Here is a 27690-nt window from a genome sequence, read left to right as displayed (position 1 = left end):
TGTTAAAGCATCGATCCAGTTGCGTGGATTGGGTCCCTTGGAATATGACCTCGCCAGTGCCGACTGTGGCCGGCAGCAAGCCTAATCCTGTTCAAGAGGGAGTGGGGGCACAGTCAATCAGGATGAGAATGTATCATTGCGTTCCAGCGACCCCTGCTGGTGGACTGGGGGCTTGCGAGTATGCCTGTTGAGATGCATGCCCCTCTGGCTCGTCTGTGCAAGGTCCACTTCCAAACCATGCTGTGATTGGAAGGAGCCTCTGACATCACTCCCCAATCAATAGCAGAGGCTGCAGCTATGAGTGCTGATGGGTATGAAGGTGCGTTCAGAATTGGGGAGAATAAGTTAAAAACGCAAAAAGTCAATCTGGAAATTGACCTCAATATATATGCAGATTATATTTTGCTGTAGACCCCATTGGGCAGCTTCATGGACCCATAAATGTCCCAGGACCCCAAGTTTGGGAACTTCTACCGTGGTGCATATTGCATATAAAGGGATTTATTGTTTCATCACCTCAATATCACATGAAGGATGTAGACCACAAGTAAATAAATGAACAAATTAATAAATATCTGGGTTCCAAATAACTTGTAAAGTAAACAACCAAATCATTCACTGCAAACATTGATGTATCCTCACCACAGGTGTCTTATTAGAAATCATTAAAATGTTGTACATGTATGTAATCACGGGATGTAGTGAGCCCTTTTATTGCTGTATTATTGATGCTTTGTGATTTACAAACTAGTTGCCACTGTTTAATAATAATTACAGGTTTTTAATTATTTATAATACATAGCGATTACAGTTGCTATCAAAATGTAGTTTGTGTAAATAAGAAATTATTTTAAATGAACTGTCAGTGTTTAAAAAATGACAGTTAAAAATAGATTTATTTCTGTTTCCAGCTTCCTACTTAAAGCATTCCTTCACCTCACACCCACAACAGGCTGTAGAGCAGGGGCTATTTATCCTACCAGCACTTGGAATCTTGTCAAAATTATGTCATAAATAAATGACAACATTTCTTGGCTCTACATGTAGCTATTCCAACATAAATATTTTATGATCACGATCACGATCACAGTATTACCAAGGATGTTTTTTTATCAGATGTTTATGTGATGTAGCGAAATAAACACAGTTTTCTGAAACAAAAATGTTTTTGTTTAGTGAAATAAACAAATTTTTCAGTTTTTTAAATTTATTTATTCATTTTGAGTTGTTCTTAGGACCACCTCTGTCTGTACCCCAGTTATGCAACCCTGCTGTACTGAACACCCACTGGCCATGCACCAAAAGCGAGGGACTATTTTTTCCTCCTATTATTGGTCCTTTTACAATGTAGCCATCATCGCATGAGCCGCATTGTGGTCACCGGTTGAGTGGATGTCATGGTTCCCATGGCTACGGCGGCTGTCCTGGTTATTCCCTGATACGGATCAGGACGTAGTTCAGTCCCTGACTGAGGGGGTCAGGCTTGGAAGGAAGGAAAATAGATCACCGAAATGTTACCGCCGAAAGTGGCATTCATTGGAAATGTATCTCTTTGGACAAAGAAAAGGAGCACAAAAGTCCCCCTGCAGCTCTACAGGGGTGTGTGCCAAGGGCACCGGGGGGTGTGTGGGTTTGGGGGGGGGGGGGGGTGGTGGTGGTCCAAGGTGCACAGCGGACAACAGGGTTTTTCGGGGTGGGTGAAAATGCTGGGATGATTTGCTTACTGTGCACTGAAAAACCTGAAGTGGTGGTATTTCTAGTCATTGTTATAAATGGATACCCTGTGTTAAAATATTTTAGTGTTGAAAATACGAAATAACTATGGACAAAAAGATTAAAACTGAAGGTAGTATTTCATAAATATAACACACGTGTGTCTTGGAGTTGGGGAGTGGTTAGAGGTTGCTGTGCAGTCATTATACTGCATGGAGATACACACGAGAACAAAAATATTATGTTGGTTCTTCAACATGCATGAACATTAGTAGAGAACACAGCGATAGACTATTTTGTTTATTTGTGTGCTTTATGATTTCATAAGCATGGGCTCACAATTGTGGTAAGCAGTTGAATATAGTTGACAGTAATTATGATAGTACCGCACTTATAAATCTGCATATGTTCTTCCCAGCCAACCCATAATGTTCCCTCACCATCTCAGAGACTGCTTGGCTGTTATCTTACTGCCACAAGGTTACAACAAAGGTAAAATAATGCGAAGGGTTATTCATTGCTTATCTAGAGGGGGTTTTTACAACACAACTGCAATTACGAACAGAAAGACAAACAAAAAAAGTTACAAAAAGGAAAACTATTTCAGGAATCTATTAAACATGCTAGAATGGAAATATAATTAGCATGCAAATCATTCCATACAATTCAGGTCCAAAGAAACAGTTTGGGAAACTGCGACTGCTAATGGGCAAAAAAAAAAAAAAAAAAAAAAAACAACAGATTAGGGAGGATAAGCCGTATGCGAAAGTGACAGGAACCGAATGAAGTATGGCTAATAAATGAGGCGTGGATGTTACTGTAGCTGCAGTAATCGTGGCTCTGTGGTGATGCTGGGGTGCTGTACTGTACAGGAGAGGTGTGTTTGACGAGGGCATGAAGGGAATGACCTATCAGACTGATGGAACACGGCCATATTTGCTGTTTTGTTAAAGGGGGGGGGCAGAGGTCTCATGTATGGAGTTCCCTGGGCTCCAGGAGGTTTTTTATTTTATTCTATTCTATTTTTTTTTTGTTCCGCGCTGGTTTGAAGAGAGAAGAGAGAGAGGGAAGCGTCGCTTCAGAGCCCGTGTGTGGAAGGGCAGGGCAGGGAGCGGAGTGACAGCTCCTCAGAGAGAGCCTGTGAGATAAGAAGGCTTCCTCTAGGCAATCTGCAGTCTCCCCGCCGCTCCTCGGGAGAAACCCGCCCCCCTCCGTCGCCGAAAAGAAAGACTCCGTCCCCCCAGACAGCCCCGACACGAGGAGAATCCTGATCGCCCGACGTTGACGAATCCAGGGCAGCTCCTTCCCAAAAAACAACAGTATAGGAGGAGCCTAGAAAAAAGAAAAGATTGCTGAGGTTAACGTTTTTTTTTTCATCTCGAGCTTTGAAATGGCTGGTTTCTTCTCTCTTCTACCTCTGCTGTTTTTCGACAAAGTTGGAATAATGAGAAGTTTTGAAGAGTAATGAATCCTTACTGTCACGGATGTGATGGGAAATGCTCAGCATTTACCCATTATTGTTGGAAGTTGCCACTCAGTTGGACATTGTGCCAACTCTTCAGATACAACTTTCAGAAATTTGTTGTATCATAGAAATTGTACACTCTTGTGTTTGAGAATTACAGACTTCCTGTGTGTGGAACCACAGTAATCTCAGTAGAGAATGTAATGCGAGCATTGATCAGAGGTGGAAAGTCCAGAGGTCAGAAAGTGAAAGTCCTTCAGTGTGTTTTCTCCACGCATGAACTCAGCCAGCTGATTTCACTAATTAGTTCTGCCTCCTGGCTGAAGAATTGTGCTAATTAGCGAATCCAGGTGATTGGGTCAAAATACTGGGTTGGACTTTTTACTTTCTGAACCTGGAGTTTCCCCACCTCTGGCATTTCATAGCGGCGGTGGCTCGTCCTGCTGGTACACTGATGCGCCGCATGGTCTGGTCTTAAATTCTGACTCTGCGGGACCTGAATAACGGCCCTTAGCGTTGCCCTGGGAGACAGGATTTAGTTGGCTGGGTTGTGCCAGAGTAACTCCTGTGGTCAGTTTGGCACCAGCATACCCGCAGCAGCTGTGCCTGAAGTGTCCCCCACCCCCCCTGCCCCCTGCCCCCCCCCCCCCCCCACCCTAAGCGATGATGGCGCCGCTCTGCTTTTGGGCTGCAGATGGGACAGAAGTGGCAGCTGCCAGAAACCCGCTTTGGAGGCGAGGGCCTGCTTGGCTTCGCTCTGCCAAACACAGAGAGGACAAAAAATCAACTCATTCCAAATTTGGAGGAAAGAGAAAAAGGGGGGGGGGGTTAAGCGTATCGTTAAATAATAATTATCATGAAGATTTGAAAAGGACACTCCTACCCCCCTTGGCCAGCCCACAAATAAGGAGAAGGAGCTTAAATTCTTACCTGATCCACGTGTTTCAAAGGTAGCAGTAGCAGCTGGCGGTGGTCTGTTCGTAAGCAGAGGCCGCTCCGTACTAAATCACATGACCCGCACATATGGGCCTGCCCTCCGAAGGTTAGCCGTGTCGTGTTTAATAAAGAGCGCCATCCGTGGCCAACGCACCGAACCTCTACTGTGTCCTCTCTGCAGGAGCTGCACGGACGTGCTGTGCTGTGTGCTCTTCATCGTCGTCATCCTCGGCTACATCGCCCTGGGAACTGTGGGTGAGTAGAGCTGCCGCACCTTTCATTCGACAGCGTCCCATAATGGGACGATATCTCATTCACGGCCACCCACGCCCCATGGCCATGGGGTTATAGCAAGGCAATATTATCCCCTTTCACTTCTCTGCTGGGATTTATTGGGGCTGGATTCTTATTTGAGTGATATTTCACGAAGCAGATTGTTATTTCACTCTGCTTTGTACCTCCCAGAGCTGCAAATTTGACCTTTAGATTACACTTACACTTATTTTTGGTTTCCAAACTTACCACCTCATATCAGTTAACAAAATACAGAACACGCATCTTAGATACTGGGTGTGTGTTCTCACCTTGTGAATTGTGCACTGACACATCTGAGCTATGTGATGTGTGCAGGTTGTGTGGAAAAATGGAGCCAGTGTTTGGTAGTGACCCTTAGAGACAGCTGCACCCACCATAGCAGGTGTGACGTCAAGAGTTAAAGGGCAGCCGGGGCTGGTGATTGAAAACTGTGTACTCTGAAAAGGTGCGTGTTTCGACCAGCACACCATCACGCTCGTATGGCTCTTCGATACCTGTTCGGGCCCATCCAGGCTCAACGCCTTCCCCCGGTATTGGCCGTGGAACACTTATTGATGAGGGAACCTTCCAGCCATTTCAAACGCTGAATAGAAAATCTATTTAAAGCTGAAATAGACTGGCGGGCGTATCGATTGTGTTTTAGAGGATCGCTCCTGGTCCCGTTTAATTGACCCAAAAAAGGCGCCGTGTTCATTTGTCGACCACGGAATCTTAGATCGCGAAAGTGCAGGGTGGCGCAATCTCCAAACTTCCGCCACGGGCACCAATCAGCCCCAATTACCTCAGACGGCACTCTGCCGGTGTTTCTTCGTTAGCGCTGTGGAGTAGTTCGGTGCGGCGGAGATTCGGCGAGCGAAGCGGATGAAAGCGCGCGCGGTAGAGGCTTTAACAACCGTGCCTCCGAGCGAAAGAGGAGGAAAAAAAAAAAAGGCGCAAAGACACAAAAGAAGAAGAAAGGCTGAAGAGGAGCCGCCGCGTCTCGGGGACGTGGGGGAGGCGGGGGGGGCGGGCGCGCTCCATCACAGCCCTGCATATTTTATACCCCAAAACTCTCCTGGATCAAAGCGTGGCTGTTACCCAGCGCTGCCCCCTTGTGGAAAGACTGTGTCGTGCGCGTGGCGGGAAACAAGGCCTGGCCCCCTGCTTTTGTGTCTGGAGGCCCATCCAGGGAGGCGCCGGACTTCTTTCGGGAGGTGATCCCGCACGCGGGGGTCTGCTGTAAACCCGTCCGACCCGCTTCGAGCCGACTGTCCACAGGGGGGCGCTGCCAAGGCCGAATCGGAAAACTCCACACCGCCGATTTCAAGGAGAGCAGCAGGGGCTATTGAGCGGGCTGTCAGAGCTCCCCTTAATCGCTGACTGCTGATTCCTTTAGAAATGCAAAAACAGCTCGCAGGCAGGGACTCAGGGGCTCCCAAGCCCTCCGGTTGATTGATACGTAGTAAAACATTGGAGCGCGCTCGCCTGTTTGTACCGAGGTGCGAGGTTTCACTCTGAAAGCAGGTACTGCCGACTGATACACATTTTGATCACCGTGTGCAGCAGGCCCATTTTCTCCTTAGAGCGCAACTGCAGACGCACTTCAGGTTTCCGCAGTGGCTTCTGTCTCGTAAAATGGAGGTTCTGAATAAAACAGCGCGTTCATGAAACTCACCGGGGGGCTGTTGGTGGGGGGGGGGGGTTGGGGGGTTGGGGGGGAAGCGGGGGTGGGGGGATGCTAAAAGCCGCTAAATATTTACAGCTGTCTGAGCTCTCCCGTGGCACGAGGTCTGAGTATGTCTGGGGGTGAGTCATCATCACCCCCCCCTGACCGCACCATCTCTCTGTGTGCGGGGCGCGATCCGCTCTCGGTTGTGAGCGTTGCGCTCGTCCTGACGGAGCGGGCCGTAATCGCCCTTTCGCGCGGAGCACTTTACCGGCGGGGATTAGCCGTAGCGCTTTCCCGACCCGCCGGCACCGCTGGGTGATGTCATCCCATTAGCAACCCACCCCCCCCCTCCTCCCGCCCCCCGCCCCCCACGGCTCACCCCACCACATGGGGAAAACATGAACTCGTCAATGACATCATCCCCCCCCCCCCCCTCCAGTGCACCCCCCTCTCAGCCCCCTTTCAATTTATCAACCGTCTAAGCCCAGAAGATATACGGCATAGAAATACGGCTGAATGGTTATTGTTCTACGGTCCTTTTTGGCTCTTAAAAGCGGTAACTAGAGTAACAATGTATTTAAATTCACTGTTCAGATTCAAATGTAAGAAATTGTTCATCTGAGTAAACACTGCTAAGATTTGGGTGGGCACAGTGCAATATGACATTTTGAAAAGGACAGTTTTAGATAATCAAAGAGACCCTTTTTATGCATTTATTTACTCTTGTAGAGTTACACCCACTCGAGCTCATCATGACATCACTGCCAAATGTTTAACAGGAAGCATTCCTCTAACATCAGCATGTTGAGTTATTGGTTATTTTATGTTCTGTAAAAACACACACTCATACACATACACACACCACACACACACACACACACACTCATGCACACACACACACACACACACACACTCATGCACACACACACACACACACACACACACTCATGCACATACACACACATACACGTACACACTCACACTCGCACACACAAACACACACACTCATTCGCAGTCATACACATACACACAAACACACGCGCACACACACTCATACACACACATACACTCATGCACACTTATGAATGTTGTGATTGGTGTGAAAACAGAATTGTGTCATTTATAACAGTAAATCTGCTTCTTTGTCAGACACAGACGCAAGTTTTCTTAGTGAGTGACTGGCTTTTCTGCCTGAATGTGTAAGTAATGTAAGGCCTTTCAGATTACAACATGAAAGAACAGTTCTGCTCTGTGGCTGGGACAGGGTTGTTGTAGGAGGTCTGGAAAATCTTATCAGCTCAACTTGATTAGGCCTTTGATGAAAATTGGGTTGGTTTGGGATTCTTTTGAACTTCATTTCCTATGTTTAACATTTAGCATTACACCGGATGGGGCCCCACACTTAAAAGCAGCAAAAGAGGCTACAGAAAAATTTAGATTAAGAATTAGAATAATTTCCAGTGATTTTGTTTTATTTGAACTGAGATTCAAGTGTAAAATCTGACAGAGATAAAGGATGGAGTTCTCAACCGTGGGCCCAGTTTCATTTTGCGGAGTGCTGAATTAATGCGAGACTTAAATTACCGCGACTGAATTGAATTAATTTAGCACCACTCCTGATACAGGCAAACCGAACGGTTACCCACAATGCACCGAGATGTTAATTAACGATTTTTGGAAAGTGCTTTGAGGAGACTAACAATAGCGGAGATATCAGCAGAACAATGGGATGAATAATGGAGTCCCTGGCTGCGTTTCGGCTGCTTGCTGTTGCCCCGTGTCGCCCCCGTGTCGCCCCCGCGTCGCCTGTCCCTGCAGAAGAGACAGGTCTCGGCCGGGTCAGCCCGTCTGCCCCACGTTGGGACCCCTGACAGGCCTTTCCACAGATGAAGAATTTGGGATGGGGTTCATTTCTTTACTCAAGTTTTCCCGCCCATTTTTGACCAAGGCCAAAAAAAAAACGAAAAAAAATAACAACACAGGATTTTTTTTTTTTTTGCTTTCCAGAAATTAACTGAAATTAATTATCTGTCATGTTTAATTTTGAGGTAGATTACCCAATGAATTACACCCTTCCATGGGAATTTGCTTATCTTGTTTGTCCAGTGCTGCAAGAATCACAGTTTTTGCCGGGTAGCTGTTCTTAGAAGAGATGGAACTGTAGCATAGTGCAGAACGATAGGTTGTCATTCGCTGAGTGTTCACGGCATCGTGTGACAGATTCTTAGAAAACATTCCTAACTGTTCGTAATGATCGGGCCTTGAGGATTCTTTTGAGGGGATTTGGGAAAAACGGTATCACAAGGAGTGTACATGTGCCCTGTTTAAAAAGCCTGAAATGAAATTTACTTGAAACAGAGAATTTGAAATGGTGAAAAAAACGACCAGGGCACATTTCCGTGCGCTTAATGGAATTTAAATGGGCGATCGTAGTGACACAGCGCTTACTGTAACGCCCAGCTCGCACCTCTCAGGACATCTTCGCGCCCTCGCGTCTCCGAGCCGAGCTGTGGAGGACGTGTCCTCCGCTCGGAGCGCACTTCCCCCTCGAGTGCGTAAATGTAAAAGCGGAACCGTGCCAGCCTCCCGCCAGCCTCCCGCCAGCCTGCAGACACGCACTGACACTTACGCTCTCCTGCCACCCCGCCCGTGTGCCCGTTAGCCACGGTGCCAGATGCTCATTCCCCTCGGCGCTGATGACATCACCACCAGCCCACCGCCAGCAGGTTGACCGACATATTCATCCCCAACATGGATTTCTCCCGTTCTCTCTCTCGCTCTGTCTCTCTCTCTCCCTCTTTCTCTTTTGCTCTCTTTCTGTCTCTTTTATCACTTTTACTCTCTGTTTCTCTGTTTCTCTTTCTTGCTCTTCTGCCCTCTCTGTTTCTGTTTCTCTCCATCTCTCGCTCACTCTCTCCCTCACCCCTCTCTCTCTCTCTCCCTCTCTCCCACTCCCCTCTCTCTCTCTCTCTCTCTCTCTCCCCCCCCTCCCTCTCCCCTCTCTCTCCCTCTCTCCAACCCCCTCTCTCTCTCATAGGAACTGGCAGGGGTACGGGGTTGTTGGAGGGGGGGACGGGGGGGGGCGGGGTAGTTGGGAGGGGGGGACAGGGTAGTTGAGAGGGGGGGCGGGGTAGTTGGGAGGGGGGGACAGGGTTGTTGGGAGGGGGGACAGGGTAGTTGGGAGGGGGGGGCGGGGTAGTTGGGAGGTGGGGACAGGGTTGTTGGGAGGGGGGGCGGGGTAGTTGGGAGGGGGGGACAGGGTTGTTGGGAGGGGGGGGGGGCGGGGTTGTTGGGAGGGGGGACGGGGTAGTTGGGAGGGGGGGACGGGGGGGGGGGGGGGGCGGGGTAGTTGGGAGGGGGGGACAGGGTTGTTGGGAGGGGGGCTGACAGTAGCGCTGCTCCTCGGGGTCTCAGAGCTGACAGGCTGCAGGCCTGCCGCTGAGGCCCCGTCTGCTGCTACTGGCAGGACAGCGTGTCAGCACCTGTCACTGGCCTTCCCTTACTGTACCACACACACACACACACACACACACACATATACACACACACACATGCTCATACATATGTACACACACACACACACATACACACACACGCATATACACACACACATGCTCATACATATGTACACACACAAACATACACACACACACACACACACACACACACATATACACACACACAGCTCAAAAAACTGATTACAGAGATAACATTGCCTTGATCTGATATCATTCAGTTAGTTTGTTCTTTAAAGCTATTAATGTCAGCGAGGTCCCAAAAATGAGTGAATTAGGAGCCTGACAACCGGGAGGAATGGCGATGCTGACAGTGGCCAACAGGAGCATCTGATGTTGCTAGTATTCACGCTATGCAAATACGATGGGGTAGGCTACGCAATATTACTGATGTTATAAAAGGGCGAAATATCTTTTTAAGGTCCATTTAGAGTACATTTGATAGAAAGAGCTGTGTAATTTGTATATACTCTTCTGTATTTATATAAATATTTAGGTTTCGGTTTGAGCCAGCCATTTAGTTAAGGGTACTATAGAGCTATGATTACTTTGTTTATGTGAAATTACATAGCCATATTTGTCAGTAGGTGCAAAAACCTTGTTTAGATACATAACATTTATTACATTGTAATGAGATGGTAATTACAATGTAGTTACACAGATTGCGTACTTCTTATTTAATAGGCAGTCTCACTTACATAATTAATATTTCTACATATGATCCTGGGACCATGCACAGTAGTTTGAAATGAAAATATATGGTGTCTTTGGTGGGTAGAGTCTACAAAAAGTACAGTCCATCCCTGAGACGAGTGACCTCATCACTAGGGTGATTTCATTACGAAATGGCCAACCTGTGGAAGAAAAGAAATCAATCCTATCTCTCTCTCTCTCTCTCTGTCTCTCTCTTCCTCTCTCTCTATCTCATGCTCCTAGCCGAGGTTAGACTAAGATGTAATTATGAGGAAAGCACTCTCATTCATAAAGAGAAGCATTGCCATTAATCATGGCTGACGATATCGCAGAATCAATACAAGCTTAAATTGACCAGAGAAAAAACTAATAGCCGTCTCTTTCTCTCTTCAGCCTGGATTCACGGGGACCCGAGAAAAGTGGTGTACCCCACGGACAGTAACGGGCAGTTCTGCGGGCAGAAGGGCACCCCCAATGCGTGAGTAATCCATCTGCTGACGCTGATAGATTCGGAGCTGTCTCATCCCCGGTCTGTCACAGATCGCCCCGTCGTGCCGTGCGTGCTGCAAACGCTGCTTAATCATGTGTCTGATTGCGTTGGATGACACCGTTCCATTTCGCGGTCGTCAACAGCCGCTGTTCCGAAATGTAATGTTCTGGTCGAAGTTTCACATTTCTACGTTCTTCTGAATCTGTGTTAAAATAATTTGTGTATAATTGTACTGTGTGCTTGGTCATGTGATCGGCTGAGCAGGGCCCGGCCCCTCTTGTTTGCGATGGTTTGTTAAAGCGTATTAAATGAAGATCTGAAAACTTGGAACCTCTAACTGGACAGAGGAGAACAGTGGTAAAGAACAAGCTGACTAAATATTTCAGGCTCCATACCAAAATACTCCGTGTATTAGCATTTAGCCTCCTTCTGTTGAATATTTTGACATTATAAAAATCATTGAAACAGGACTAATCCATTGCAAGTGCAGAGGAGCTTGCGACATTTACAAATATTGTTTAAATATTCCATTGCGCAAGCCAGTGGTGGCCCTCAGAAATGCTTGACAGGCGCTGTGTCCGATGTGCCGCATACTTACAGTGGGTTAGGCCTATCCGGGAGTGTTTTGGGTTAAGCCAGTTTTTTTTCTAGCATAATTATTCTGGTGTCGAAAGCTCATTTCTCACATTTTGAAGCAAAGCTTTATTAAAACTGCCTGTGTCTTCAGGGTTATTTAAGGCACGGCACGTGACATGGTGCATGGAACCTCTCCGTGAATGAGGCGGTAGAGGTTGGCTTAGTGTCAGCTTGTTTGCTATTGATTCCTATTGATTCCCACTGCTGTTGCAGTGCTTGTAATATTGTATGCTTTTTCTACCATGAATTAGTATGTGTTTAGTGCACTTCTAATTAATGTTGAATGGTCTCTGTGCAACGCCGCGAGATGAATGATTCATGAAGTGCGCTCAAAATTTTGATGACGATGATGTGACTATTGTTGTTGTTGTTGTTGTTATTGTATTACTTGATACGCGTATATTTATTCACAACCAGCTGTACATTTAAGGGCATGCAGTTCACACGCACACACTGTTACGGGCTAATGACGACAGCCTGTTTGACAGCGCGTAACCCGATTTACATCGCGTAACCTGATTGACAGTGCGTAACCTCGGTGACATTGAGACTTCATCACTTCGGCCGCTGTGAGAGAATGATAATGATTTGTGCTAGCCCACGGCCAGAGAGGAACCTCTGCACTGAACCTGTGTGCTGAATCTGAGTAAGCTTTTCAATCTGCGGGGTTAATAATGACGCGCTGGTGCTGTTCCCGGAAGCTTAAGGGATTATGACCCGGTTCTGTGTAGAAACAAGAGCTTTTGAGGAGATAGTGTGTCCTTACAGGTTTATCCAGAATGTCAATATTATATCAATATAAACAATTACAGTATTTTGCCTGTGGAGGTGAAAGCTCAGTGTCGCTCAGCTGAAGTTTTGTGGTTCATTGTCCCGAAGAGGTCACAGAAGGTTTCAAGGATTCAGCAAGTTCCCTGAATAGGTTTTCTCTCTTCTGTTCATTCATATCTAATTTGTCATGAAGTGTGATCATGAAGAGAATATGAAGCCATTTACAGACCTCTTTAGGAGCCTGTTGGAAGATGGCAGCTCATTATTTATCAGGCAGAAGCGATAGAGATACTGTGCACATTTCAGAATGGTAATGGCTGCAACCCCCCCCCCCCCCCCCCCCAAAAAAAAATCACCCTGGGTAATTACGTTAAAAAGGACTCCCATTATCTTGATGGATACCTTTGTCCCTGCATGACGAGTTGGGGTTGGGCTAACGTTCCGTTAAATAAAAATCCCACGGCCCTGACAGCTAAGATTGATGTTCCGGTGAAGATAGAGATAGAGACCGTTGGAGCTGATGCTCTGGGTTCCTGATTGAAGGGGGCATAATTTAGCGTAATGTGTGATCAGTGCTACCTTGTTGACTGGGAAAGATCCCCTGGTGGAGCTATTCCAGAGGCAAAGCCCGCTCCCAAAGTTTTCATGGGCTAACCCAAACCTTCCAGTTTGAAGCCGTTGTTGTAAAGCAGTGGGATGCGGAGAGCCAGCCCGTAATTGCGTAACATCGCAAATTGTAACTGCAACATGGGGACTATTTAGAATTGGCCACTCAGAACTAATATGTGAAGTCTAATTAGAGTGTCTCACAATTGCGAGAGGTAATAGACTGCAATCAGTTAACAGTAATAGCCAGAGGAAAACTCCATATTTACATTGGAATCTGAAAGATGATGGACCTGGATCTGATTAGTGCAACTAATGGTCCTTAGTGAAAGCTATTACAGTAGGCTTGTAAATTATAACATAAATCTACAAATATGGAAAACTGTAATTTTTTTGCACTCTATGATTCAAAACAGCAGTTGGGTCCATGTTAGTGATACGATGGGAGGTCTGTTTTAAGTAAACTGACCGCTCGATCACCTCTCCTTGGTAATCCCCATAGGTCACTAATTAACCATTTTTTGATTAATACAGATCAATACACCTGTCTTTCTAAAGGCCCTCACACCTGTGTCTTTAGTGGGACCCAACCATGTGACCTGAAGTGTAACAGCAGTGCCTGTCCTGTGATTGGTTAAGTGCCAGCTGGGCACTGGGTGATGCACTACCCCAGCTGGAGGAGGCTGCTGCTGTTGTGATGTTCAAGCTCGTTTTCTTCCATTATCTTGGACCCGTCAGGGCCTGGAAAGCTGGAAAAAGCTGTTTGTGTCTCGCACACGCATTTCAGACATAACCACGGCAAGACTGTGGTGAAATATTCAACCCGTATGTTATTTATATTCATTTTTGCTTTTTTTTTTACCCCAAGTATCACTGTTTGGAGTAGGTCTGCAGAGACCTACGCTTGGTCCAGGTAGAACGTACTAGTGCCATGTGACATCCAGTACAAACTGTTAGCTTCCTGCCCTACGTGTGTGGATTTCTGGCTGATTCATGCTTTATGCATTATAGGAGCTCAGTGCAGGCTACATTCTTTACTGACATCTATTGGCAAGAACTGGTAAAAGTTTAATAAAAGCTTAAAAAAAAGAATTTCAGTCTTGTCTTTGGCTGATTAAATGACTGCTTTGTGACGAATCCAAAAAAAAGCTGTTTTTTTGTCTTGTAGTGAAATGCAGACATTTAGAGGCAGTTGTAATTTAAAGCTGTGTATTTTTTCTCTCCTCAGAAAGAAAGCCATATTGTTCTACTTTAACATATTAAAATGTGCCAGCCCTGCAGTCCTCATTAACCTGCAGTGCCCAACCACTCAGGTAAGAATTTATTTTCTTTTTTTTTTCTATCATGCAACTCATTTCATGGCGGTGTTTTTATACACGTGATATTATCAGCTTATTGACTCGTTATAAATGTTTTATTATCCTTAGCTGTGTGTCTCCAAGTGCCCGGACAGATTTGCTACCTACTCAGACATGCAATACAACTACCGGTCCAACAGGAGCTACTGGGAGTACTACAGGCAGTTCTGCAAACCGGGATTCGACAATCCTAGAAAGGTATTTGGAGCCTTTGTCAGATGCAATTCCTTTGAGCATGTGGGCCTGGTGTTATTCGAATAGGTATTTGCACTGTGTGGTGCTGTCTGGCTTGTGGATTAGGTGTCTCTGTATTGCAGTCCGAGAGGGAATGCTCCAATCATCACTTTTTTTTTTTCTTTCGTTATCTGACTAAATTACATAACTGTAAATGTGAGCATTTTATTGCGGCTGTGTTGGAACATCGCGTTAATTCCCCGAGTCGCGCAGACCAGATAATTGCTTTGTTGAAGGTGCGCGTGCGACGCCCCACCATTTCCTGAGGCTGCTGAGAAACATCTCTTTGTGCTAACGCGATGTGCCAGTCAAAGCGATAACATCCAGAAAGCTAAAAGATTTTCTCTTCTCCCCCCCCCCCCCCCCCCCCCCCGCCCCCCAAAAGTTTACAAAAAGATTTTCAGAGAAAGCCTTTTTTCCCCCTTTTCGGCTAGCACAGAGACTGTAGAGGGTTTTTGTTATGCTCTTTATCCATGCCACAATGGCCTCTTCTTTTTTTCTGCTGGTGAAGAGTCAACTAAACCACCATCGATGTTTTTCTCTGAATGGAGGTGTGATTAAAAAAACTCCCCTTGTCCTTTCTCTCTTCTACCTGCCAACTTTTGGTCTGCTTGTTCTTTAGGTGAGAGTCAGCTGGTGTTGCGGTGTCTGTAGTCCAGAGGCAGTGATTATTGTGTGCCGATAAGAATCCCCTCTCTGTCTGCGTTCTGCTCCTCCAGTCACACAGCCTACTGTGACGCGGTGGCTGCTGGGGACAGTAGTTCCGGAAAGTTCCGGAAGAGGGTTCTGGTTCTTCCCCCCCCCCCCCCCCCCCCCACTGCTATGAGCTTTACACCAAACACTCTCCCGAGACGGTTACGCACACGCCTGGGCTTGGCGACAAGGCGGCGGACGCCTCCACGCCTCCACGCACGCACGCACCTGAGGGGGCGCGTCCCCTGCGTCAGTCCTTCGTCGCGGCTCACGTGCGCGGAGGCGTGACGCCGGTCGCCTTGTCGCCGAGCCCCCGGGCGTGATGATGCAGGCAGGCGCTGAGTGGCACAGGCGCGAGGAGGCGAGGCGGAGTGCTGAGTCACCGGGAGCCGTCCACGCCCACGCGCGAAGACGCGCAGACGGAGAGCCCGGTGCAGACCAGGACTGAGGGGGGGGGGGGTGGGGGCACTACGCGCCGGGAAGACTTCCGGCACAGCCTCTGCACTCCCAGAATCCTCCTGGGTTAGAGTAGGACTCAGTCACTCCAGACGGTGTGCCCGTTTCCCACTGGCTGCTTTGAAGCCATCTGCTGATGTCAGTACTGTGCTGAGATTCCTCTGAGTGCATTCAGACCCTCTGTCTTTTCCCGTCTTCTCTGTGGGAGAAGAGACGAAACAGCCAGTGGGACCTTATTTTAAAGCTGCCTCTGGTCCCTGTGCTGACACACGGAGGTGATGCCACCCCAGTCACTGGGTGAAATGGCTTCTTATGCGCAGGGACTCCCGGATAATGGCGCTGTGCTCTGTGAGAAGCCGGTCTCATTTCAGAACAAATGAGGTGCGGAGGAGGGATGACCTGCCTCGGGCGATGCCGTCTGAGCTGTCCCTCTCGTTCCTTTCAGGCTGTGGCCCACGTCCTGCGAGACGAGGACTGTCCCTCCATGATCGTGCCTAGCAGGCCCTGTAAGTGAACGCACGTGTGTGTGTGTGCGTGTGTCTGTGTGTATGTGTGTGTGCGCGTGTGTGTGCGTGTATGTGCGTGTGTGTATGTGCATGTGTGTGTGTGTGCGTGTGTATGTGCATGTATGTGTGTGTGCGTGTGTATGTGCATGTGTGTGTGTGTGTGTGTGCACGTGTGCGTGTGTGCGCGTGTGTGAGTGTTTGTGTCTATGTGTGTACATGTCTACATGTGCAGGAATAGCATCTGAGAATGCACACGTATGTGTCTTATACTGTATGTGTGTACGGTATCTTCATCATTTAAAGTTGTGTGTGATGGTGTACTACTGTGCCTTCTCCAGTATCACCCAGTGCGCTCATGTGTTGATAGGGGCAGACTAATGGGGGGTACTCTCCAGACCTGGGTTATAAATGTGTGGGATATGTATTGTGGTGAGGGCATCCAACCCAGTCACTTTTCGGTGTCGCCCCAGTAGTGACTTAGGAGCACTGATCACATACCTTCCATCTTCCTGTTGATTAGTGATTGCACCCCTCTCCTGTGAAACGTGTCAGATGTGAAAACACGGGGAGGTGTCAAGCTAAATGCTGTTGCTGCTCTCGACTGTGATGATGCTCAACTAAACCTGTCCCTGATTTTGTGTGTGTGTGTGTGTGTGTGCACGTGTGTGTGTGTGTGTGTTTAATTTCCCCCAGTCCTACAGCGCTGCTTCCCTGATTTCATCACCAGAAACGGGACGCTGACCGTCGCCAACAAAACCGCATTCAAGGATGTGCTGGGTCAAACCAGGAGCGTGACCGAACTCAGAGATGCCGCCAAGTAGGTCCCGAGCCTCGCCATGGCGACACGCGCATGCGCGCAATAGGCCTGCATTTCTCAGCTCTTCTCAGATACGGGATAGGATGGGCTGGACTTGTGTGGGTTAAACTCATCTGGGACAAATTTAACCCTGGCTGAAGTGAGACTAAAATGAACTTGAGCTTAATTAACTCTTAAAAAACGAACATGGTCCGAAATTAGACAAAAAATAACAGTGTCCTGAAGTGAGACTAAAACCAACATGGACCAAAGTCAGACTAAAACTAACATATGTTGAAGTTAAAATTATCACAAGCTGAAGTTAGATTATTATTTCTTATTTTATACTGCAGCAAGTGGCATTACAGTTATTGCAGACTGGGCTGTAATTATCAGTTGCCGTAGCGATTCAAATCAGATGGAAGTGCTCGGCACCGACTTGATTCCGGTTGAAATAGCGCAGGGCCAGGCCTCTGAAAGACGGTACTTTGTATTCTCACAGTCAACAGCGTTCACCGCACTTACGGGAATGAGCCTTTCAAACTAAAGTACGTCGGGAGGCAGGCAGGCAGGCTGGCTGGCTTGCTTCTGCCATTGATGCTGAAAATTGTAGCTTCAAGCTTTGATTGATCACGTCTGTCTGCAAGGAATGCGAAATTACTCCTGCAATTTTGAAACTACTTTTGAGGGGAAAAAAAGAAAGAAGACGAGTATCTCGGCATTAATTCCATGGAAAATGTTTGACTTTTACTTTTCAAGAACACACAAGTCAGTGGTCCTTAAATCATCTTAAAGAGTTTACACTAGTGCAACTGGAACCACATACTCTGTGGGAATTAAAACTAGTGCATCAGAGCTGAATATTTTGCTGTGTACAAAGGAATGATTGGTGTGTCCAACTTTTGACATTGCACTAATGGTCACGTATTGCAATGGCCCGTATTATAAACAGAAGCTCCATTAACACCCACTTCATTTTTGCTGCATGTTCCAGTGATGTGTTGTGCATTATCCTTTCGTCTGTCCCTGGTGGTCACCCATAATGCACCAGCACTTCTGTAAAATCACTTTCATTATTCTATCAGCGGGACAAATATTAACCCAGGAGCAAAATAAACAGACTCTGTTGGGGCATGGGGCATGGGCGGGGTGGGGGGGGAGATTTTAATGTGTCCCCCAGTGTGTGACTGAGAAGTCATAAGTGGCCGAACACACTGTTCTCTCTGCTAACATGTAATGTTTTCACAATGGCGCTGTTACCTTTCAGCGGCCTGCTCTCATTGCTTCCGCACTGCGCCAGAATCGTTTTCTGGAATATTCCCACTCGTCGTCCGTTCAGAGACCCTTCCAGGCTCCTGGAGAATCTGAGAAGCTGCTTCACTTTTTAAAAAATTATTTTTATGAAACTTCTTACAGAGAGACACTGCACACACATTGGCAAGTTGAGGCTTGTTTATGCTTAAAGCCCTGTCTTCAAAGCTCTATCAACTTTCAAGGCTCTGGAGTTGTTTCGTGAATTTCAATTTTAAGAGGCATGTAAAACGTTTGATATTGAGAGTTTGTGTGTGTGTGTGTTAGTGCATTTGTGCATTTGTATGTGAAAATGTGCTTTTGTTTGTCTGAAAGAGATATCAAAAGTAAAGCCCTTTTGAAATTCACATTTTTGTTTAGAAATACGGCTATTTTGCCTGTCAAACTACATCTGTCAGTCGTATTTGTTCCAGTACATTAGAGCACGAAAATATGATCTGTTGTGTCTAGCTAGATGGTACCCAGGAAGGACCTCTGATTCAGATTCATATTCTCAGACTACTTTGATGATTATGTTTGACTGAAAACTTTGTAATAAACAACGTGCTTCACCACTGTAGGATCTTTCAGTGTAAATAATTCATTCATTTCTTTGGCACGTGGCGTTGAAACACCAGGCTGTGTTCCAAGCTGATGTTATCCACGGGAACAGCAGCGACCGTTCCGCTGAAGATCTGGCATTATATGTATTGCAAGAGGAAAATGCTTATCATTCCATGCAGGCATAACATGAGCTGTGGAGACCGAAAGATTTTTTTGTTCAATCTGGGCTCCATTCCCTCCAAGATAATTTGAAATTCCTGACTCACATTCGCATTCTGGCTTGCGTGTGTGCCCTGCTGGTGAGGGGTGGCCTTTCGTGTCCGAATTTCAAATACAGTGTAAGGTATTATGTTTCAGTACAAGTGACTCCAGAGAAGTTATGACTCAAAGTACAATTTTGTACAATGTTTAAGCACCCTGATTAAGAGAGGCTCCGAACGACTATTACTAGGCTTACAAGCCGAATAAAAAACTGCAGTCTTCAATATGGAGTATGATGACAGTATTCAGAAGACAGTGTGATTGCAGTATTGATACCGCACAGCAAACTCTTTTCATGATGATGTGAGCATTATGCTTCTGGTTCTGTAGTTCTAACATAACAGCGCAAACACTGCTTGCTTTCAAATTTTCACAGTAGGAAAAATAACAGCAATACCATCATAAAAATATAAAGAAACAGAAGAATGAAAATAAATTACGGTTTTGCTACTGTTTTTTATGAAAGCAGTAAAGCTGAATTTACTGCAAACTGGAACGCAGGAAAACATAGTTTGTGTTCATCTATTTACAGTAGATGTCAAATAATAAATCTGAAAATGTTACTCTATGGACAACCTGCTGTTGGCCTGAATTTGCATAACCACTTTGATGTAGTGAACCATAGGAAGTCAAGTGTTTTTTAATGCCAGTTTACAACTATGCAAGAAGTAGAGGAAAGATCCCTAAATATTTTTAAATGTTGCAACCTTTAACCATACACTGGCCCTGGGGTTTCTGCAAACAGACCATATGCATGGTCCTGTCTTTGTTTACAGTGGCAGCAATGCATTGTGGGTAAACACGAGTCCCCCCCCCCCCCCCCAACCACTCAGTGAAATGAACAGTTTCCTCAAAACATTTCACGGTTCCTTGGATGTCTTTTCAAGGACGTTTACGCAGAATGTTTGTTGGGAGCTGCGCGTGAAATGAAAATGAGATTGCGACGCTCTCTCTCCGAGCCCACGGTGCTGATGTAGTCAGCCGCGGCGTTCTGAAACGCTGCCGCCGTGCGAGCGAGAGCGAGTGAGCGCCACGGGGAACTCGACCGCGTGTGTGGAGATAATTATACCGTGCGTGCCTGGACGGCAGCCAGGATCGGGAGCTGTTGAAATGTACGAACCATCGGTCGCTTATTAAGCTCATTGACATCGTATTTGACATTCTGCAGTTTACTCTCTAATAAGTTTACATATGAATATTCATTTGTACAAGTACTAGAATTCTTGGTGAGTTTTCTTCCTTCAAAACACATCATCACATACACAGCTCCTGGGTGAAAATACAATGCCACACGATTGCCATAACCGTAACAAAGGTGCAATAACGTTAATAAATCTGAGCTTGCACCTTGCCCATGGGTAAAATCAAAACTATTTTCCTGCCATTTTGCATGCCTGCGTGTGCTGCAGAGTGACTACAATGAATCACAAACCATTAGTTTTCGCTTCCCGTTTCAATCAGGAGGCTATGTTTCCTAATGAGAGCGTAGCACCGATATTCATGAGCAGCGCCGGGAAAAGGTGACCCCGGCCTCTCGTTTAGATAGGCAGAAATGGAACAGCTTCAGTTATTGCCTCTGGAGTGCACAGACGCTGCCTCCATCTCCCGGCCTCGCAGTGGCTTTTAATATGTAAGAGGCTCTCTACCGGACGCACACTGCGGGCGCTCCGTTTAAAATCAAGATGAATTTCTCGGCTTATTTTCCGGTTCATTCCGCAGCCCCCACCAATCCACCGTCCCCTGTTCCCCTGTGCTAAATTATTCAAGTTTATCGGCGTGCCGGAGCTTCGGTGTGACAGTTCCGTGTTTTCCAGTAAATGTGGCCTGACAGCCATATGGAACGCAGATTGGGTAAGCTCTCTGTGTTTTTTTAATTTATTTTTTTAACACCCCGTATAGCTAATTGCATATAAGAATCATCACTTAGCAGCTACATTCATTACTTCCTCAGGCAGAGAGGTTTTGTTGTGTTTATCCCACATGCATGCTCTACTTGTGCTTTTATGTGGCACCATTTTTCACTTCGGCAGTTAAAATGATTGAGAGACTGAACTGTACTGTAATCTACGTAAGAGACTAAAACTTTAATTAATTTAATCCAATAAAACGGCAAATAAAAAATAAAATAAAAACAATAAAAACTAGATTTAAAATGACAGCCGTAATCCCCTTGCATGCTGCAGTTATTTCATCGTTCCCCGCAAGCATCTTAACCGGAGATGGAGACAGATTCTTACAGAAGTATTCTGATTTGTCTGGTCCGGTCGGCCTTGTCCTTATTCTAGATGTGTGTTCCTTTAATAAAGCAAACCGGTTTGCGATTTCCCCAGAGAAGCAATTGTGTCCAAATTTTAAATGCACTTGCGCCAGTAAAATATCGAGGTTTTTGGGAAGCTTTATAGTCAGAGCCAAAAAAATACGAATCGGATTGTGCAACCCGATCACAAAATTTATGAAGGGTCAATCAAAGCAAAACGTTGGTCCGTCCTGCAAGCACTGGTTTTTTCCTCTGGTTTTCAAAGTTTGTTTGAAAATTTGACAGTTGGAATTGTGGGAGTCCTTGGGCTTCAGTTTGCCCGTTGCTGATATGACGCAGGCCGTTATGAGCCTCACTGACCATATGGAGAGTGTTTATCTGCCTGCAGATTAACATCCTGTCCAGCACATTACCCAGATCCCCCAGCGCTGCAGGACCCCATCTATCGCCTTCCCATTGGCAGGGGGAGCACGTCAGCCCCACATGAAATTTTGTTAGAGGAGCTCTCGTTTGGAGGGTAATTAGCGCTGATGCCTAATAAAGAAATCAACAGTGATTGGGTAAATTGTTTCATTAGGGTCTCCATTAGCATTTCCTTGTTTTCGCCACGGGAAGCTGACGTGTTTGTAAATATGCAGAACGCCCGGGCTGGTTATTGATGACTGGGGAGCGCAGGGTGGTGTCTGGTGTGATCATGGAGGTCATCTCCCGAAATCACTCTTGTTGTTCGGTCATAAAAGAATCAATTTGCAGTTTTCACCGTAGATGATTAGAAACCACTAAAATATATGAATATGTCCATCCTGGGCTGTTAGCAGACAGCATGTAAGGTTGGTGGGTTCTACTATTGATAGAGGCAATGCTAGCTTGGAGTTACTAACTTAGATGAGCTAATTTTTGTCCTCACAGCCAAGAATGAACACACAAAATAACCACAAATATGCAATAAGCACTGAGCTATTTGTACCACTCTGTAACTCACACCTGTTTGTTCTTAACTGTAAGCAATGGGGTTTATCCAAACCTGAATGCCTCCTGTCTACAGTTTTTTATTCTGGAAGTTGATAAAAAAAATCAATATTTCAAATATAATTTTGTTGTTGGAACAGTTTGTATCAGCATACAGGTATAAATCATTATCATTTTTATATTATGTAATGCCACTCCTTTATGATCCATATGTTTACCTCAGCATTCCTCCCTGCCATTCTACTTCCATAACCAATATTGAAAATAATTATATATCATTAATTTTCACAAACTGTTAAGTGTGAAGTGTTGAAACATCATTAGCATTAAGAGTAAAATGTTGAGTGTGTTGTTATCTTTGCTGGGTAGCTTAACAAAGTGCTCCAGTGTGCTTTGAGTGCAGCGCTACTGCATTTCTCCCCAGCGGGTAATGGAGTGAGCCTGGCGTGCTGGCACTAACGCAAACACAGAACGCCAAACTGTGCGTCCACTAGCTGGCGATGGGGAGAAAAATGGCGATAAGGTAGATGTGAGCCGGGCCTCGTGAAATTCCTACCTGTGTGCTTTTTGTGTGGCCTGCATACACAGAGGTCTGCCTCTGTCATAGCGAGACTGTAGGACAGCCTGCAATTCCATTACCTATAATGCCAAGCTAGTAGCAAATGTCACAGTTTATCAGGGCAGGGAACATGGGCTGTCTGCTTTGTCCAGCACAAAAGCAGTTTTAACGGCCTTCTGTTAAACTGCAGTGTTCAGGGGCCAGTCTTTTGTGTTTCATAAAAAATGTCAGCCCCAGTGGTTCAGACAGGCCCCAGCTGCCCTGGTGCTCACTGAGCATGCTCGACAGGCCCCAGCTGCCCTGGCGCTTACTGAGCATGCTCGACAGCCCCCAGTTGCCCTGGCGCTCACTGAGCATGCTCGACAGGCCCCAGCTGCCCTAGCGCTCACTGAGCATGCTCGACAGGCCCCAGCTGCCCTGGCGCTCACTTAGCATGCTCGACAGCCCCCAGCTGCCCTGGCGCTCACTGAGCATGCTCGACAGGCCCCAGCTGCCCTGGCGCTCACTGAGCATGCTCGACAGCCCCCAGTTGCCCTGGCGCTCACTGAGCATGCTCGACAGCCCCCAGTTGCCCTGGCACTCACTGAGCATGCTCTCTCTCCACTCTGCAGTGGCATCACTGGTCTCCTGGATACCAAGGAGCTTGGCTTGAAGATCATTGAGGACTACGCTAGCTCCTGGTTCTGGATATTAATGTAAGTGATTCATATTTAATGAGGTTGTGCTCTCCACTCAGAGTGTGTGTTTGAAGGTCAGGTGGCTCTGTGGGCGTGTTGGTGCACGTGCGTGTGCGTGTGTTTTATTGTGAGTGTTGCGCGTAATGCTACGATGCGGTGTGTGTTCTGTGTCCACAGAGGCCTGGTGATAGCCATGGTGGTCAGTCTGATCTTCATCCTGCTGCTGCGCTTCACTGCCGGGTTCCTGCTCTGGGTCATCATCTTTGGAGTTATAGCTATGGTGGCTTATGGTGCGTGTGTGTGTGTGTGTGTATCCGTGTGTGTGTGAGAGAGAGTGCGTGTGCATGTGTGTGCGTGTGTGTGTATTTGATTATGTGTGAGTGTGTGTGTCTGTGTGTGTGTGTGTGTGAGTGTGCATGCATGTACGTGAGTGTGTGTGTGTGTGTGTGCATGTGTGTGTGAGTATGTGTGTGTGCACATGAATGCGTTTGAGTTTGTGTGTGTGCCGTGTGTGTGTGTGTGTGAGTGTATGTGCGTATGTGTGTGTGTGTGTGTGTGTGTGTCCTAGTGTCCTTACTATTGTCTCTCTGTTAGGTATCTGGCACTGTTACTGGGAGTTTGTCTTTCTGAGGGGAAAGCCGGACGCTGATGTCACCATCTCAGACATTGGATTCCAGACCGACTTCCGTGTTTACCTGGAGCTGAGCCAGACTTGGCTGGTCTTCAGTAAGTGTTCGCTCTGGCCCTACTGTTATCCTTCTAGTGGGAGGAGCCAGTTCAAGACTGTGCCCCTCAATTTGTGGAGCCATGTCAATAGAGTGCCCCTCAATGAACCAAGCCTTCGCACACATCAGTAGTAAAGAGCAGTATTGTTCAGGAAGCACAGAATTTTCTAAACTCATAAAGATATAAATCACTCTTCTGACTTCTATCTGTAATGACATTTCCTTTATGGCTTAAGGATTGGACAGAGGAATCAGCCATTCCATAAATCAACCCGCAAGCCTTTAAAACACTCCTCTGTGATTTGTGTGTACACTGAGTGGAATGAATCTGACTTCGGTAACAATTTGTTGTCGCATCCATCATGCTAGCGCCAACACAAAAACTGTTTTTTTTCTGTGTTTCTCCTGGATTATTGGCTCTCCCTCCTTCACTGAAAACCATTGTGTACATCTGTTTTCCCCTAACCAGCCAGGGAACCTGTTTTCCTGTAGCCGGATAGGGAAGGCAGGGAAAATTGCCCAGAGCAAGCTATTTTTTATGTGTCATGTAAACGAGGCTGTGTTGCTTTTATGGGGCTCCTCTCAAAAGTAAACAAGTCTGCATCAAACCAGGGAGCAAGCAGAGACTTTATTATTCGCTGAGTCGGCATGTGTTGGAGAGAGTCTTGACTTCAATCCACAGACGTTCACCCAAACCCTAAACACTTGTGTCAGCTCTTTTACTTGACCTCTGACCCTCTGTCTGTCCCTTTAGTGAGACCTACGGCTCGGCACAGGCATTGCAGCCCTGTCATCTTACAGACTGGGCTGTGTGCATGCCTTGCCTCATGCGTAACCATGACAACCTGTACAGTAAGGCTAAACACTAAGGCTAGAACCTCACAGGAAGTTAGGCCCTGTTATCACATGGATGCCGTTGAAAAGGTTGGGGGAGACGTATTTTTGTTTTATTCAATCATCCTATTTTGATATTGCAGGATAATCCACTTTCATTGTAAAAGAAATAGGAGAAACTTTAGAATTGCTGCAGGCAGGAGTTTATTCATAGCAGGAGTTTTATTGATATTAGGATTGACTGTAAACTTCGTAAAAATGTAAACAAAGAGGGAACACAGTCGGTCAGCTTACACTTGCCGATCCCTGTTCCAGTATCAGTGATGTCACTGTCTGATCCCAGTGCAGCCCTCAAAACAGAGCCTTGAGTGACCCCTGCTGGCTGACAGGGTCAAAGCCACCGCAGACTCACAGGAAGGGAACATGAGACCGTTTGGACGGGAGCCATCTCAGTCCATCTCAGGCCACGGGAAGCTTAGGACGGATCCCACTTCCCGCCTGTCGGCTCCCCCTCACACCCTCTCCTCTGTTGCAGTGATATCCCTCTCCATCGCCGAGCTCGCCATCGTGCTGATGCTGATCTTCCTGAGGAACAGAGTGCGCATCGCCATCGCTCTGCTCAAGGAGGGCAGCAAGTGAGTGCGAGAAGCTCGGAGAAACCGGTTTGATCCGGCTCAGGCCACCTCAGCACTAGTAATAGTCACAGTCGATTTTGTCTGAAATGTTTAGATATCAGTTAACTATCATGCTTCTCACTGTAGGGCAGTTGCTATCATTTGCTGTAGTTTTTTATATCCACTTTTTGATAGTGCAACAGCATAATCTGTGGATACATTAGGGGTAATTTATCATGAACCACTGAAAAATGAGTTGAGATAGAATATACAGTTACAATTGAAATCTAGCTGATTTAATTATATAGTCATATATTTGTCTGCAGACAAAAGTGTTAGTTGAATCAAAAGTAAAAATTGAAGTGGTGATAGCTCATAATTATTTTGGTATCCAAGTGCAGTTGAGTGAAAAAAGAGTGAGTTTGAATTAGTGGTGAGTGAGTGAGTAAATAATTAAGTGAGGCTGTGCAAGTGAATGAATGCATGACTGAGTGAGTGAATGCGTTAGTGAACGTGTGAGTGAATGAGTGAGTTAGTGAATGAGTAAATAACTAAGTGAGGCTAAGTAAATGAATGAGTGAACGAGTGAAAGTAAGTTCACGTTTTCTGACAGATTTCTCTTGTGTGCAGGGCCATTGGCTACATCATGTCTACCCTCTTCTACCCAATCATCACCTTCCTGCTTCTGGCCGTCTGCATCTCCTACTGGGCTGTTACGGCGGTGTATCCTCCCCTGTAGAACTGTCAATCAACCTCTCAAACGATCTGTCAACTTTTCAACCTATATTTTTCATTTCAATAGCATGTTTCAATTTCAGTTGTTTTCTGTTTTAGGTAATTCTATAGATTTGATATTAGTCTGGTTCGCTATATTTATACAATGTTATGTTGAAAGTTGTTTTGAACAAGGGGATCTTGAGAGCTGAAATCAGCATACATACAAAATATTTCCTGGCCTAGGAGTTGTGTAAGGTTTGTGGGAAACAGTTATGGCAAAAGCATTTTGACTTTTTTTTAATTTGACAATAAATTAAATGTCAAATAATATTATAATGTAATTATATATAATTTATTTTTGATCCTCAGTATTCATGTGACACCTACAGTGTTTGAGTGTTTATTGCTAAGTTTATTGCTATTACAGCGTTTATTGCTAAGTATGTAAATAACTTCACCATTTATTCAAGGGGTGCTGAATATTTTAATAAATATGGAAATCTGTAGTTTCAAGCATAGACTGAACTGTAAAAGCTCAGACTTGTTTATTTTTAATGAGACATTACCTGTGTTTCCATCAACAGATGGAACTATCTCTTAAGCCTTTTATTTATTTGCCTAGAACATTAAAAGGAACTAATAGGTTTCAGTTTTATAATTCCAGTTTCTGCAGATTCTGTCTACCGGTTCTGTCTGCATCTGGAAAGTACATTTTTTTGCCTTGCGTCCATGTGAGATTAATGATACAGTACAGTAGACAAGATATTGATCTTTGTCTGAGAAACTGATATGAACCTTTGATAATTGGGAAGCTTTGAAGTAAAGAATTCAAAAACATCTTCAAATGACGAGCCTAAACGGGACGAATGGCTTGTTCCCGTCATCCAATATCCCCGCGTTCTTGCTGTTCGTTCTTCTGTTCTTCCCCAAATGAATCCTGCATGTTCTAATGCGAAGCAGGCCCGCATGCCGCCCGCCATTTCCGGCTGTTCGCCCTTAACCGCCGTTCACCGCAGATTCTTGGCGTCCTCCGGCGAGGCTGTCTACAAAGTGATGCCGACGCAGCCCAGCTGCGTGTACGCTAACCTCACCTGTGACCCTGAGGCAAGTCCCAGCAAAATCCCTCCTCCCACCTCCTCGAGACTCGCGTTCCCATTGGACAGGGCCTCTGCTCCGCTGTGTTTCATCGGCCAATGGGAGGCCGGAATGTGAACACGGCCTGTTTGCTGCCACCTGAGGGTGACGGACCTTTACCCCGTCCCTGTTAGGATCGCCGCGGATACGCGGGCGTGCCCCTCCTTTCCCACGGACCCCGCCCATGTGACCTCCGCAACATGGTCATGGCGGTTACCTTTCCATATCAGACAGACACAGTTGTGTGTGTGTGAGTGT

At 46.2% G+C, this 27690-nt stretch overlaps 1 protein-coding gene across 2 annotated transcripts in view; it reads left to right on the top strand.

Moving 5' to 3' along the window:
* The window catches only part of slc44a5a (solute carrier family 44 member 5a), a 90688-nt gene that overhangs the window by 54128 nt on the left and 8870 nt on the right, over nt 1-27690 (top strand). For both annotated transcript variants that reach the window (XM_035422454.1, XM_035422455.1), the window contains exons 3-14: nt 4296-4369; nt 10679-10763; nt 14017-14101; nt 14216-14344; nt 15975-16035; nt 16729-16852; nt 23343-23426; nt 23586-23698; nt 24003-24134; nt 25503-25602; nt 26212-26304; nt 27315-27402. In XM_035422454.1, coding sequence (XP_035278345.1) covers nt 4296-4369; nt 10679-10763; nt 14017-14101; nt 14216-14344; nt 15975-16035; nt 16729-16852; nt 23343-23426; nt 23586-23698; nt 24003-24134; nt 25503-25602; nt 26212-26304; nt 27315-27402 — 1168 coding nt within the window. The remainder of the gene's footprint in view (nt 1-4295; nt 4370-10678; nt 10764-14016; nt 14102-14215; nt 14345-15974; nt 16036-16728; nt 16853-23342; nt 23427-23585; nt 23699-24002; nt 24135-25502; nt 25603-26211; nt 26305-27314; nt 27403-27690) is intronic.

The sequence above is a fragment of the Anguilla anguilla genome, chromosome 6, assembly GCF_013347855.1.
Source record: "Anguilla anguilla isolate fAngAng1 chromosome 6, fAngAng1.pri, whole genome shotgun sequence".
Classification (NCBI taxonomy): domain Eukaryota; kingdom Metazoa; phylum Chordata; class Actinopteri; order Anguilliformes; family Anguillidae; genus Anguilla; species Anguilla anguilla.
Note: the sequence above shows the minus strand (reverse complement) of the source record. Positions and strands in the feature narration are given on the sequence as shown.